This window comes from Conger conger, chromosome 4, assembly GCF_963514075.1.
Source record: "Conger conger chromosome 4, fConCon1.1, whole genome shotgun sequence".
In the NCBI taxonomy this organism is placed as follows: Eukaryota; Metazoa; Chordata; class Actinopteri; order Anguilliformes; family Congridae; genus Conger; species Conger conger.
Genome location: NC_083763.1, coordinates 22,841,835 through 22,855,823, shown reverse-complemented (window position 1 = coordinate 22,855,823; position 13,989 = coordinate 22,841,835). Strand labels below are relative to the sequence as shown.

Genomic DNA, 13,989 nt, shown 5'->3' with positions numbered 1-13,989 from the left:
ATTTTTGATTGGGAATTGGCTCCTTTTCACCCTGCTTTTAGCTATTTTTATCAGCTATGCATGATTGTCAGGTGCTGGTTATAAGGCTTTAGCCTGAGCTAGACTTTGTGTCTGGCTTGTTTAGCTATGGTCTCTGCTGCATGTGTGTACAAGATTCTGGGCCTCCTCTTTCTGAAATAGGCATGATCACTCAACACTCTCAGAAGACATCAGGGCCTAGAAATATGTATACATCTCTCTCTCTCTCTCTCTCCCTCTCTCTCTCTCTCTCTCTCTCTCTCTCTCTCTCTCTCAAATACTTTGTAATGACATAAACTTGCTTTGGGATGTGATGGCATAGGATGCCACAGTGCATTGGGTGAAATAGTTTGGCTCCTTCTTTGTCTGCAGGCTCACAGCTTGCTCTCAGGAGTGAGCTAATTAAAGTTGACTCCAGGCAAGGTCAAGCGCTTGCCGTGGGTGTATGGGTGACAAATTAGGTAATTCCCGTCAACTTGACTCAGGCCCAAGCTTGATCTTACTAATTTCCTGAAGGTTCCTTGTAGACTTGGCACATGGGTTCACTGCCAAGTCTGGTTACTGGGCCAACCCAGGTCTAATTCATGTGTGAAATATTGCCTTCCTGCACGTGATTAAACATGGCCTCTGATAACATTAGTTGTGGTGTAATAGATTGTAGTCAAATTCTCTGGGTATCCTCGGTGACCTTTTTTCTCTTCTAAACAACCAGTGTAACTGCCTTGTTGGATTGTATTTTGTTCCTTGCTGGGAATAATAATTATGAAGGATGCAGGGCTTGATATATTCAATCTCTTATCGCCACAGTACATTGATAGATGCCCTTCTAAAGACATGACTATGCTGTGTTTTCCTATGTGGCATTCCAGAGAGGAGGTTTGTCAGAATCTCACAGCGTGGCTGTTTTCACCTGAACTCCTCTGAGATGTTCTGACAAGTTTCAGCCTGCGCCTTTCCTTTCTCATTCCTCTGCTGAGCCCCGCTCCTGCCACTCAAGGCAGCTCATGTACATTACCTGAGGGCAGACTTATCCCTCTTACTGCAGAAAGCCCAGTCAAAAAAACTGGGTATCTAGTATATGATTGCAAGAACTGTAGTAGGGCTCAATGGATGCCAAGAAAGAAAGGCAAATGTTCCAGAAAGTTCCATGAGCAATTACTCTTGGAGAAGTATTCTGATTCTGAAGCCAATATGGATGTAATGAGCCTGTCTTTTGTTGAGAGACTTCCATAAGCCTTAACCACAAACCAAACATGAATGATGTAATTGTGGTTTTGCATCTGTTACCAAGAATAGGTTTGCCAACCAATAAAGTTTTTCATGTTACTGACTGCTTGTTAATTTTCATGCATTCTTTTGTGGGGAACCTACAAAATTTGATCCCTAATGCTCTGTCACCAAAGTTCTGTCACCAAGATCAGCCTGATCCACTGCTTTTTCAGAGGGACACTCTAAGGGGAGTGGGACTGTGTTTGCACTGCATAGTTTTGTGACATGGTAATCCCTTAGAGCAAATGCTGGTCACCTCGGGTCTCCCTGAAGCCTTGTGGTGGTCGTTAGCGTTCCCCTCTGTAGCAGGAAAAAGTGTCTGATGATGATTCCTTGGCATTATAGAACAGATTATGGTGTCCTTTACACAATTTCTTGCTCTCTATATTAAGAAAAACACAGGATGGTTCAGATATAGTTTGGACACAAAGTATTGTTTTGGGGTAAAATTGCTATCCTATTGGTCAGATGATTACACAGGGGTAAAGAGACAAGATTTGATTGACAAAGAATGTCACATCAGCCCATATATTGAAACCAATCAAATCAGACCATAAGTGAAACCCAAAGATTTAAATAATCTGCAATTAATCTGAGTTTGGTGATGGCAAAGGAAGGAAACACTTTGAATCTTCCTGTGTAACTGCATGTTTTGTGGAACATTGTGCTGGAGAGTTTTTACCTTTTGTTACGCACCCCTAGAGGATGGTCTCCCTTATTTTAATAAAAATACACATGTAAAAATCTGTCAAATATGTTAAAGTGAGCATTCATGTCAATTTCTATCATCCTTCAAAGTTTCACTGGTCTACTGGCTAGGGGCTATTAAGCTTATAACCAATGATAATTTCCCTGTTGTGGCATGCGATGTCTTTATGAATCCAAAGCTTGAGTTTGTTTGAGGTTGGCCAAAATATATTGTTAGTATTGAATAATAGTTTAATGATAGTGTAATTATTCATAATATTGTTTCTTTTAACAAATTATAGGCCATTTAAATGATGCCGTTGTATGCTCCTAGCTACAGCCCTATGCAACAATGACACACTAGATGTTCAAACAGAGAAATAATTACCGGTTGCCATATTGACTTCACCTCTCTGATACCGATAATGAAAATTAAAATTAAAATCTGGCAATACTGCTCCTATAGTTGCTAATATATTATGCATCCCTAATCAAATAAGGTAACAGGTTAGTTAACATGATACAGGTTACCAGCTTTAGGGATAGATTATGGTCAGGAAAAATGAAAAGAAGCAAGCTTGTAGATATAATGCCAGGGATTTAATATGTAATTTATACCTGGGTGAAACCTGTGCCAGGTGATGCGCATAGACTTGCGTACTGTGCATGTTTTTGTCAGGCTGCCAGGGACGGTAATGGAACATGCTGTCTGCAGAAATAAGCAAACATATCAATGGCCAGATTTAGTCTAAAACCTAAAGCTGATTGTCTGTCACTGCAGCTGAAGTGACTTGCATTTACCCACTGTGCAGCATGGTCTTTCATACAAAACTTTTGATTGAAATTAGCGAGTTATTTATTAAATTATAGGTAGTAGCACCATTACGGGAGAAAAACTTTTTTGATAACATCAGCTATGTAAATGCAGGTAATTGTACTTGTGCTAGAACCCCAACAGTATTAATGTGCTGACAGTGTTCTGCTGCTAACATTACATTTACATTACATTACATTTACATTTTAGTCATTTACATTTTAGACGCTTTTAATCCAAAGTGATTTACAAGTGCTTAGGTTCTTCACAGGTTAAAGCATCAAATCCATAGTAAAATACACTTGAAGGGCTGTTCTAAACAAAAAGACAACAGTCATCATAAGTTCAACATATATATATATATATATATATATATAATTTTTTGGGGGTTAGATAATTACATTAGTAAACCATATTAAGCAATGATGGTAGTAAGGTGTTAAAGTCCAGTTACTTCTCAACCCCAGTACTTATGTCAGGCTGAATTATTTTATATGACTACACTGAAACTGGTATAGCTGACAAAATTAGATCACATTCAATTCAATTTAATCAGATTATTTTTGTTATATTTATAAATGCACAATGCATGGTACTCTTTTGTCACGTTTGTTTGGTTTTCTTGTGAAGTTGCTACGTTGAATTGTTGGTGCAATTTGCCATTTGGCGTTCAGTCACGTGGGGCGAGAGAGCAGGGCTATTGATTTAAGGTGGCATTTCCCAGGACTATTATACCTGCACATTGGCATTTGTCCTTGGGAACAGTATTCTTGTTTGTTGATTTTTCTGCCTGATACATTAACACATATATTCCTTTAGAATGTTAAGAAATATCAAAATGTCGGTGTTGTCATGCTAACGTGGACAATGTTTGGAGCGACTGGAGATGCTAACAGGTTGTCTCAAATGTTCTTGGTTTCCAGGGTGACATCCAGCAGCTGCTGATTGTGTCCGACTCTAGGGCAGCATATGACTACTGTGAACACTACAGCCCAGACTGTGAAACTCCTCAGCGTAACAAGCCCCAGGCCCAGGAACCTGAGGATGAGGTGAGTACCACCATTCACCTGCAGCTTTTCAGTGCCTTCCCCTAGCCACTTTCAACTGTGTAAGCCCTGGGAAGAGTAAACCTTTGCTGAAGCTTAGCTAATTGTAAATTTAGGCAGCTATGTGTATTTGTGATTACAAAAAATAATTACTGGAATGGAATGGAAAGAATTTTGTGCCATTTCTTAACCTGGCTACATACTGAACCATATCTTGGTCTCATCATTTCATGATGATGTATATACAGTATACCCATATTAGAGTGCAATGTGGCGTTAGAGTTAGAGTGACATGAGTGCAATCTAAAAACCAAGTAAAAACTTGCTGCAGTATTGTTACTATATTGGATTTTAGCCTGAGTTTTATGATCTTTGGCACATTGGTTCTACTGTTGAAATGATACAGTCTCAAAGGGGTTGGACTAAGCAGCCAAGTGCACATGTAAATTCATTGTGTCTGGCACTTTTGCGGCTTCTGTTGCTTTAGCATGTTGACATTTTCATGACTGATGAAATCACAGGGGAAATGGTTTCTGGCCACAAGGCTAAACCAACTTTGGAAGGGCCTGTGATTTACTCCATTAATGACATCTGCAGTCTACGCTGAACAGGAAAGGAAACTAGCAGCGTGTGCCGTGGCCCTGTAACACAACAAACGGCCAGTAAACAGACATTTCCTTGCATGTAGTTAAAGGAAGATATTCCAGGTTGTAATAAAAAAATGCAGCATAATAACAATGGAAGAAAATATACAGTGCAAACAATAGCTGTGTCAGCAAAATCAAATTAGTTAGTTCTGTCTTGAAACTTTTCTTTCAAATTTTTCTATGTAATTATCAGAAATATGATTATGATGAATGGAAAATCAATCACAACTGAAATAATTGCTTGGCAATGCCATTTTACCAAAGAAGTCATTATTTGTAGGAGGATTTATTTGGGTAACCAGAACATAAAAAATAATACATAGGGATGCGCTTACCATATCAATACGCATAATTTATAAAACAGAACACTGTGAAGAATGGTACAATACTTAAAGCTCAATACAAAAGGCCACCCTGTCGGTTTTTCAATTGAGGAAAGAAGACTGCTCCTGGAGCTGTAGCGGCCTGCGCCTTATGCCTCCCTCGGGTGTGCTTCTATGATGTCCCCAAGCACGCCGCCACATGCCAAACAGATAAACCTGTTAGCACGCGTGCCGGGAGGCTGTCTCTACTGTAGCTCTGCTCGGATATTTATGCCTTTCGCCGAGCGGCCGCGCTGCTAGCGCTGCTAGCGCTCCTAGCGCTGACGGTTGTGGGTCGGCTGCCTCCAGCCTCTGTAATTCCGCCCGGCCCACTTGATTCTCCCTCCCAGCGAATTCTTCTCAGGCACGTGGACGACGGCCTGCCCCACAGGACCCCAGGAGTTTTCAGAGCTCAGCTGGATTGGGACTAACGTTTTTCCTTTTCATCCCTGATGGATTAAGTCATGACAGGGTCAGCCTGGTGACTTCATCCACTACTGCTTCGACTACTGACATCTGAAAGAGGGCAAACTGGAAACGATGCATTTCCTTTGCAAATATATTCATTATCTAATTGTGTAACTCAACAATTAATGAATATTCATATCTTGCTGTCGTTTTATTCCCTGCCAACCTTCTTTGATGTGTTCCAGTCACATAATTTAAACAGCAAAACAGGCTTACTGTTTTATGCAAACTGAACACATCCTTGACTAATGCAAAACTATATTTAATGGATTTAATGATTATACTGTGCAGTGATACAAACATGTTGCCCTACCCATCTTTGATATTTTACAGGTATATGAGAGATACAAAACATGTTCAATAAATCCTGAATATGTTCATACTCTTAGTCAGTCAGAACATTAGGGTTCTCTTGTACAGATTACGTCACATACAGTATACATCAAATTTATGCACTTGACATGACTGCCAAATATACATCTGGGCCCTATTATATAATAACCAAACATATGTATGGCATTTGTTTGCTTCCTGTCTGAGATATAATGTATTTCATGCTTGTCTGATTGCTGTGTGTGGCTTCTGATGGTTACTTCTGGAGTTAATAAATACACAGCTCTTCATCAGATTTTAAATATCATATTTACAGAAGAGGCACATTTTGATGAAATACTGCTGATATTGTGTCAAAACAGCAAATGATGAAAGCATTAAAGGTAATTAAGTATAAATTGGACAATAAAGAAATATTCCCATACCTTCAAATTATAAATATCATTAATCATAATTTGATGTTAAGCCCAGGTGGCATTACAGTATTAGAAACCACTTTAAGAAATATGTTTGGTCATCTAAATCTAACAACAAAATTGTATTAGGTAATCACAACATAAATAAATGAACAAAATACAATGTCAGATAAAATAATATGCCACTCAAATTATGGTTTCGGAAGAAAGGATGTAAAAGCAGTATGGGTGTGTATTCAAAATACACAATGTGTAATTATGAATGAAAATTTGAGGCTTATAAACTCACAAATAGAATATATTACACCAGAGACCGAATTCATAGATTTGATGGATATGTATCAGATAAATGTCTGAGATAATTAAAAAAACGAAATATTTTTTATTCCACTCGTTTTTGGGAGTGTGAAGGAATAAGTCATCTCTGGCAGGAAATAAAAAAGATTTTATCAATAGCACTAGATAAACAACTGGACATATCTGCATCATGATGCTTACTTAACGAGATTAAGTATAATGCTGAACAAAATAAAGCCAGGATAATTGTTTTTTCCTCAGCAGTTATGAAGAAGATTATTTTTAAGGAAGTGGAAAGTTAGTATAGCTCCAAAAATTATAGAATGGCAGCACTTAATTAAATATTATTAACATTTTGAAAAAATTATAGCAACGGAAAGGAAGAAAGAGTTATGCGAGGAAACCTGGAAAAATGTATTACAGATTTTAAATTCAGAATGAGTAGGAGTGGATTAATGGAGATCGATAAGGCTTAATGAAGAAGAGGAGAGAGATACATTTAATAAGTTCCTTTAAAAGTTCACCGCACCCCCCTCCCATTTAATCCCCCCCTTCCATGGTCAGACATACCTTTAATTTAGTACTGCTCTATATGTTGACCTGGGTTATTGTGTGTTGTGTATGATATAAGAAAAAGAAAAACAATTTTTTTTTTCTAAGTAAAAATAAAATAAAGTAAAATAAAACAAATGGCAAAACAATATAACCATCCCAGAATATATCTGTACTACATGTGATATGTAAACCGTTTTTTGTTCCAGTTTATTACACAAGACACCTTTTTTGCATATAGGTATATAGGTATACTAATAAAATAAAAAAGAAATATTGATCATGTTTGATTATATAATCATTCTTAAGAGTTAATCATCATTCAAACTGCCCATATGCTTTTATCTAATCTTGCTTTGCAAATGTATTTATTCAAGCCTGTGATTTCAAGAGAGCATTGTCTTTCTATTATGCTTGTTTAAACAAGTATCCGTATACTGTATTAATGATTCAAAATCGATTTCACAGATTTGATTGGTATTAGCAGGCCTGCAGTATGAACAGATGCTCTAGCAATTCAAACTGAATTGGGCTTCACATATGAAACCTCTTCAGAAGAACATAGAAGACAATGCTTTAATGAAATTAATTGTTTTTCTACCACCTCTTGTAATATCTAGTACATACAAATGTAATATGTCTGAAGTTCCAGTAAACATATTACCTCTTTGGTTAACAAGGCATATTTATTATTAACAGTTTTTAACTTGCTCATGCTAACATAACTGTTCTTCAACTCTCTCCCTCTCACAATCCAGTACACTACTGACTTAGAATACAGTGAATTCTATGATTACAATGAAGGAGGCTTAGGCGAAAACACGACTCCCCCAACAGAAGAGGACTATCCTGAACCGGAGGTAAAATAATAAACCAAATGAAATTCCCGACTTGTTTGTCATGTGGTGTCTTGCTTGGTGTCTGTCATCATGGGACTTCCTGGCCCCTCCCTGTCCCCAACTGTGTGTGGTCTATATCCCTCGCCTTGTCCGTCACTAGCCGTGTGACCCCCACCACCTCCCCCCTCTTGCACGTCGAATGCCAACCACTCTGCTTTCGCCCCGAGGTGGAAAACATCCTTAGAATACCAGGTGTTCTGTCCCTCCCTGGAGTCTGTTCACACGTGCATCCCCTTCTTCCCTCACCACTCCCCACCTCTCCCCCCCCCCTGCACTTTCATTCATGTTGTGTCCGTGTCGTTCTGTCATCACGCTCTTTTCAGAAAAAGAAACGTAGTTCCTTCGTCAAAAAGAAGAGGACGAGAAAGTCCGCTAAATCTAAGGCCAAACCCTTAAAGTTCCTGTCCTCAAAAAAGTCAGCAGCTAGAATGTCGGCAGCTAAGAAGAAGAGATTGATGTCTGGCTACCAAGCAACTGCACCGGCAAGACCAGCAGTCATTCTAGGGGTAACGGTAGACCAGACCATGCCATCGAGATCTTTCCTTTGCCAATTGCAGGAAAATCTCTGATGATAGACCGAGCTCTGCCTAACCCCGTCTAGATCAGCACAAAACTAGACAGCGCTATATCCTAGCAAATAACCCCTGTGACATGACTTTCTGTTTTAATTCTCTATTTGTCATTCTTCTTCTTTCCTTTCAATGTGACGTGAATTCAGATAAACAATGTAGACGGAGAGTACTATACTGACACTGAAATTGACTACGGAACAGTAGGCGGTACTCAGACTCAGTCTCCCTATGACACTACCGGACCAAACGAGGTAAATACTTCATTTTTTACCATTGTATTATGACACAAAACCTGGGAAACAAGGGTACTTGCCTCCTGGGGCAATAGGAAGAGAAAGCCAGGGAGAGCTATGGCCCAAGGAAGTATGTGGTATGAAATGACAAAGACAGAAACGATTCAGAGCAATCGTTCTGTTCAGCTCCATTATCTAAGTAAAGCTCCCAGATAGAGGGGAGGAATTAAACAACAAACCAAAAAATGTGTTGTTGAAGCTTTACAAAATCCACTGGTGGTTATTCAGAGGTCTGCCATGTTATTTAGCTATCTCATGTCAGCCTCCAAGAGAATAGTTTTACAAGCACATATTTTGAGTGGATTGCCATGTTCATTTTTACATGCATACGGCTTGTCTTTTTGTTGTTTAAGTTAATGATGGGTAAGGCTGCACTTCTTTATGCGTTTGTTTGATTCACATTTGCTTTGCTGCCTGTCTTGCATATCGTGTTCAATGATAGCATCAGCCTCAAGGAGACTGTCCACATGTTTTATTTTGATAAAAATAACATATCAAAATTTGTTTGTAGCTGTACAACTATCATATTTAGAAAAATGTCAATCGATTTTTAAAAAGAGATACACTTAGTTTCAGATGCCAAAACACCTGCACAACACTGCTAATACGTTAACCTGAAATACTCAAAATCTATTAACTCTGCCAGCCAACCACAATGTGCACAGTTTGGCAGCATTTATGACGGTGTGGTATCTGATTTAATTTGAGGGTAACAAGCCACACATACAGTGTGCTACATAAACTTTAACTCAGTGAGCATGTTCTAAATTATGTGCTTCTCACACATTTAGCATTTAGAATCAAATGTGGAGGAATAAAGGTACCACAAACTGCTTTTGTAGTAAAAACAATAATTTTGTTTGTAACAAAGAAGTTTCTTCTTCAGTTTAGAGCAAAGAGCGTTTGAGATGTGTAAACTGAGCTCCATACTGACAAGACAGTCTCAAATACAATTTGAGTGAATTCTCAGTTTGGTTTTGATTAGAAAGTACATATCTTTGAGATCTGGAATATTTTATGCATTCTACGAAATCTGACATAATGTATGCATATTCATTTGTTCTCTACCTTATGAAGATTGATAATAATTGGAACCATGTTGAGCTAAACTAAAGCAATGTGGTTGCTTCTGAGAGCCATCTGTTTGTTCCTCACCATAAACCTCAAACAGCGAGTGTGTTTGCTTTTTCTTAGTTTTTCATTTTTGATTTATATGAGAGACTAGCCTTAGGATTACTGAATAATATTATGGATATGGTTAAAATCTCATCTGGTTTTGCTTGAAGTGCATTGGAGTGAGAAAAAAGGTTATTATGTCAGTTTTACTGTTGTGGCCTTACCCATGATTGACAAGATAATGTGACAGATTGGTACAGGGCAAGTGTTAAAAAACGTGGAATAAATAAATTAAGCCTGTAAGCTACAACGTTTCGCTGTATGAAATCAGGTTGTATTCCTTCCTCCAGTGGAATATGGCATCACAGCAATTGTCTCTGCTCAGTCCCCTGCAACAGTGTGATTCAATAGTCCTGGAGCTGACCATCAGTAAAGGAACTATGATCAATGTTGCAGATGCAAATTTTACTGTAAATCCTAGCACTCAAGCTGTGTTGCTCATAATGTGTGCTACACTATGCAATGTGACCAGCAAACACAGGGCACAAGTGAACACAGAGAATGTGTCACAAGACAGCAATCAGTTAACAAGAATAATTTTATTTCATTATTATTATTATTATTATTATTATTATTATTAGTCTTTTTTATGGATGCCAAAATCCATGAAAATTTCATGAAATTTGGTGTATTTCTTTTGGAATAACCTGAAAAACAAAGCCCTGCATACGGTTTCCGCCCATTGCATACTGTAAATGTGTTACAATTGTTGATTTGTGGATAGAGAGTTGTGGTAAATGCAGAGAATATGATTTTTTGAATGAAATATTGTATGTTTCAATCCCTTTAACACTAAAAAGAAGAGTATTTCTTAAAAAAAATATTCGAGAGAATAGATTTTCTCTGCATTTTTACACACCTCTATTGTTAATATTTTCATCACGCATTTATAAAACTTGCTTTCAGTGTCATTTCAGACTTACTTCAGAAAACTATTTTTGTCCTTTTTTCTACCTCTGTACATAATTTCAATGCCAAATCAAAAATGTATTATGTATACTGGTCTGAAAAGAGAGACTTAAATAGCCATAAAGTCTGTCTTAGACCTGTATGATTGATTTATATTTGATCATCAAAATTCCTCATGCTTTCTCAAATTATCATGGTAACACTTTATTTGTACTTCATTTACTTTGTCAATTATTATTATTATCTATTTTTTCCCCAAAATGATATACATACATATTTGACATCCTTTGTGTATTTATTTTGGGGATATCACTGAATTGGCTTAAAATAAGGTGTTACCCTGTTACCATCCAAATTATACCAACAAAACTGCTTTTTATATTCATTATCTCTTGATTCATTTACCTGCTGAGCCGTAGAATATGAATACATAGTCCGTGCTTTAACTGCTTAACTAACATCCATGTTCCCTCCATTACTCAACCCTGCGCTTCATGGCTTGGGTATACTAAGGCTGCAGAAGAGGAAATTGTTGATGACTATTTTACTGGAGTGGACCATGTCGGTCCAGAACCCACCATGGTGCCAGAGACGGTGGAGGCCCAGACGCAGCACAGTGTGGACCCGGGAACCGATTCGTATGACTTTAAGGAGTATGACCTTAAGGAGTACGATACGGCTGAGTTTGATAAAAAGCAGTACGAGTACGGGTTGTATGACGAGTATGGCACGAACGAGGGGGGGGCTACCGCCTCCACTTACGAGGATGAGTTTGGGCCGGGCGTCCCCGCGGAGACGGAAAGCGAGGTACGTACAGCCAACCCCCCCCCCCCCCCCCCCCGTAATGCACGATTTCGGGTGGTTGCGCTATCCCTACCGGTTAGGGCTCCTCAGATGCGTGGGCATGCTGCTTGGCATGGTGAATTTGTCATTGTCACTTCATGTTGTCTGTTTAGACTGCTTTTGAAACATTTGAAACATCAGAGTTCTGAGTGTGGCCTTTGAGGACCCTGTTGTAGCTGGGGTTACCAATGGGGTGTTATGTACAATAATTAATCTGACGCAAAAATGAATTAATAGCAATATGGTGCGTTGGTAAATACTCACAATTTTGTGGTGTTTGCTTATAAATAATGAATTATGGTTCGCCTCTGCCCAACACACACATACCCACAAATACTTTCCACCGAGCCTTCTAGAAGACATTTTTAACTCCCTCTGAGTCCCCCACTCCGACTCTGACTGCAGCTGTATCCAGTGTTCTGTCAGTGCCTTATTTATCGCACGGCCCGAAGACACGGCAATTACTCCATACCAAAGACCCAGCTGTCTGTGAACGCACACCCTTCCACTCGACCTGCAGGGCACAAAAGAAAACATGATTTATGTCTCACCTTCTTTAACCCGCCCACTTACCCTGGGCTCAGACATGAGACCTATAGACCCAGTGAGGAGCCTATTCTTCCATCATGACAGGAAGTGTTTCTAAACAGTGAGATTTAAGTGGTGCCTTTCAGAAATTAAAAATCGAGTAGTATGACCCTTGTATTTTCTGTCGCCCGCATCATTTTTTTTCAAGGACAAGTGTGTGCCTGTGAAACAGTAAATCAAACAGCTTTCGCTTTGGTCCAGTATTACTGCCGCCTTCCACTGCCCTCTGACTCTCTGTGAGGTCTTACATCCCCACTGCACATATGGGCGTAGGCCACGGCAGTCGGTCTGTGAACTTTTTATTCTTTGACTTGAGGATGTGAGTTTCCTCTGCACCGATTGGTTCAATTCTTGATTGTCGCTCAAGTGAGATAATTGTTTGATTATTGCAGAAATAACATGAGCTGGCAGCTCCTGCTCAGGCTCAGCCCAACTGCGGTTCTGCATTCTTGAATCTTGAAATAATCTAAAACAGTCTCTATAAAAGCCCTGTTGCAGATTTATGACATAAACATTCCTGTTGTGGGAAAGAATCAATACATTTTGAATGAAACATACTGCAGTAACTCTGAAGACATATTCAGAAGGTTCATCCCATAAGGATTAAAGGGGTGAATAATGGCGTTTGTGCCATACAAAATGCATAGGTAACATCAGCCAGATAGCTGCTAAATGAAATCACTTGAGCCCAGAAAGGCAAAAGTGACGGCTGCACTAAATAATTTTCCATTTTCACTATTTTGTGTTTGTTTCACTGACATCCATGGATTTATTGGTTTAGATCATTAAAAGACAGGTTTGTATTGGGATTTTTCGTGTGGTCTTTGGAAACAGTACAATCTTATGAGTGCAATGACCTAGACATTCATTTCAAGTTCACTGGGTAAATCACAAGTGCCACAGTGTTCACATGTTATGCCTGTTTACCTTTCAGCCTCTCAGTCTGGTGGCTTCTGAACTAACTATGTTATGCTGCTCTCTGTATTGCATCTGTGTACGAATGTCATACATTCAGGACATTAAGTCCAAAGCCATTTATTTTATGCCAACAATACCACCACCATTGATAATTTGTACATCCAAATGAAGAAAACAAAACTGTTTATTCACTATAGTTTTCTTTGGATGTTTGGTCATGAAGTTTGGCTCAATAGGTTCTGAACACCCATATCCTTCAGCATTTATCAACCATTTACTCTCAAAATTTTAGTCTAAAATTCCATACTGATGATATGAATTTTACATTCTTTTGCTAGTTTTTCAGTTCAACATTACAGTCAAATTGTGCTAAATGAATGTTTGTTGTGGTGCTTTCCACATTGAATACACACCCTGCTCAGTATTCTATTCTTACACAGATTCATTCAATATTTGCTCATGTTCATGCACCTGCTTTGCTGTCAAAGACTTCATCGTTTTTTCTGTGAGTTCAGCAGAGGAAGCATGTGTCATCCTCAATCTGTTGTTTGTAGGTTGGAGGCACTGGCTATTTTGGTGAGAAGGGGGAGAAAGGTGAACCAGCTGTCATTGAACCCGTAAGTGACCCCATGACGTGTACCAAGGATGACATCACTTAAAGAGCATATCTGCATAAAGAATGGCCAATATGTGAATCAGTAGATAATAAAACAATAATATTTGTTTTAGTGTTTCTCTACCAGTATTGTGAATCACAACAATGTCTTTGCAACTAATGATTTGATTCAGTAATGTTTTAAAGGTAACGATAGACATTATCAAAGGACAACAAATACCTTTTCTGTCAATTTCCTTTTCATCTGTCATTGTCAGGGTATTTGT

General features: G+C 38.6%; 1 protein-coding gene across 1 annotated transcript in view; it reads left to right on the top strand.

Moving 5' to 3' along the window:
- Positions 1–13,989, top strand: part of col11a1a (collagen, type XI, alpha 1a) — a 94,957-nt gene that overhangs the window by 17,251 nt on the left and 63,717 nt on the right. The window contains exons 5-9 of the mRNA XM_061238885.1: positions 3,712–3,837; positions 7,668–7,769; positions 8,527–8,631; positions 11,272–11,565; positions 13,662–13,724. Coding sequence (XP_061094869.1) covers positions 3,712–3,837; positions 7,668–7,769; positions 8,527–8,631; positions 11,272–11,565; positions 13,662–13,724 — 690 coding nt within the window. The remainder of the gene's footprint in view (positions 1–3,711; positions 3,838–7,667; positions 7,770–8,526; positions 8,632–11,271; positions 11,566–13,661; positions 13,725–13,989) is intronic.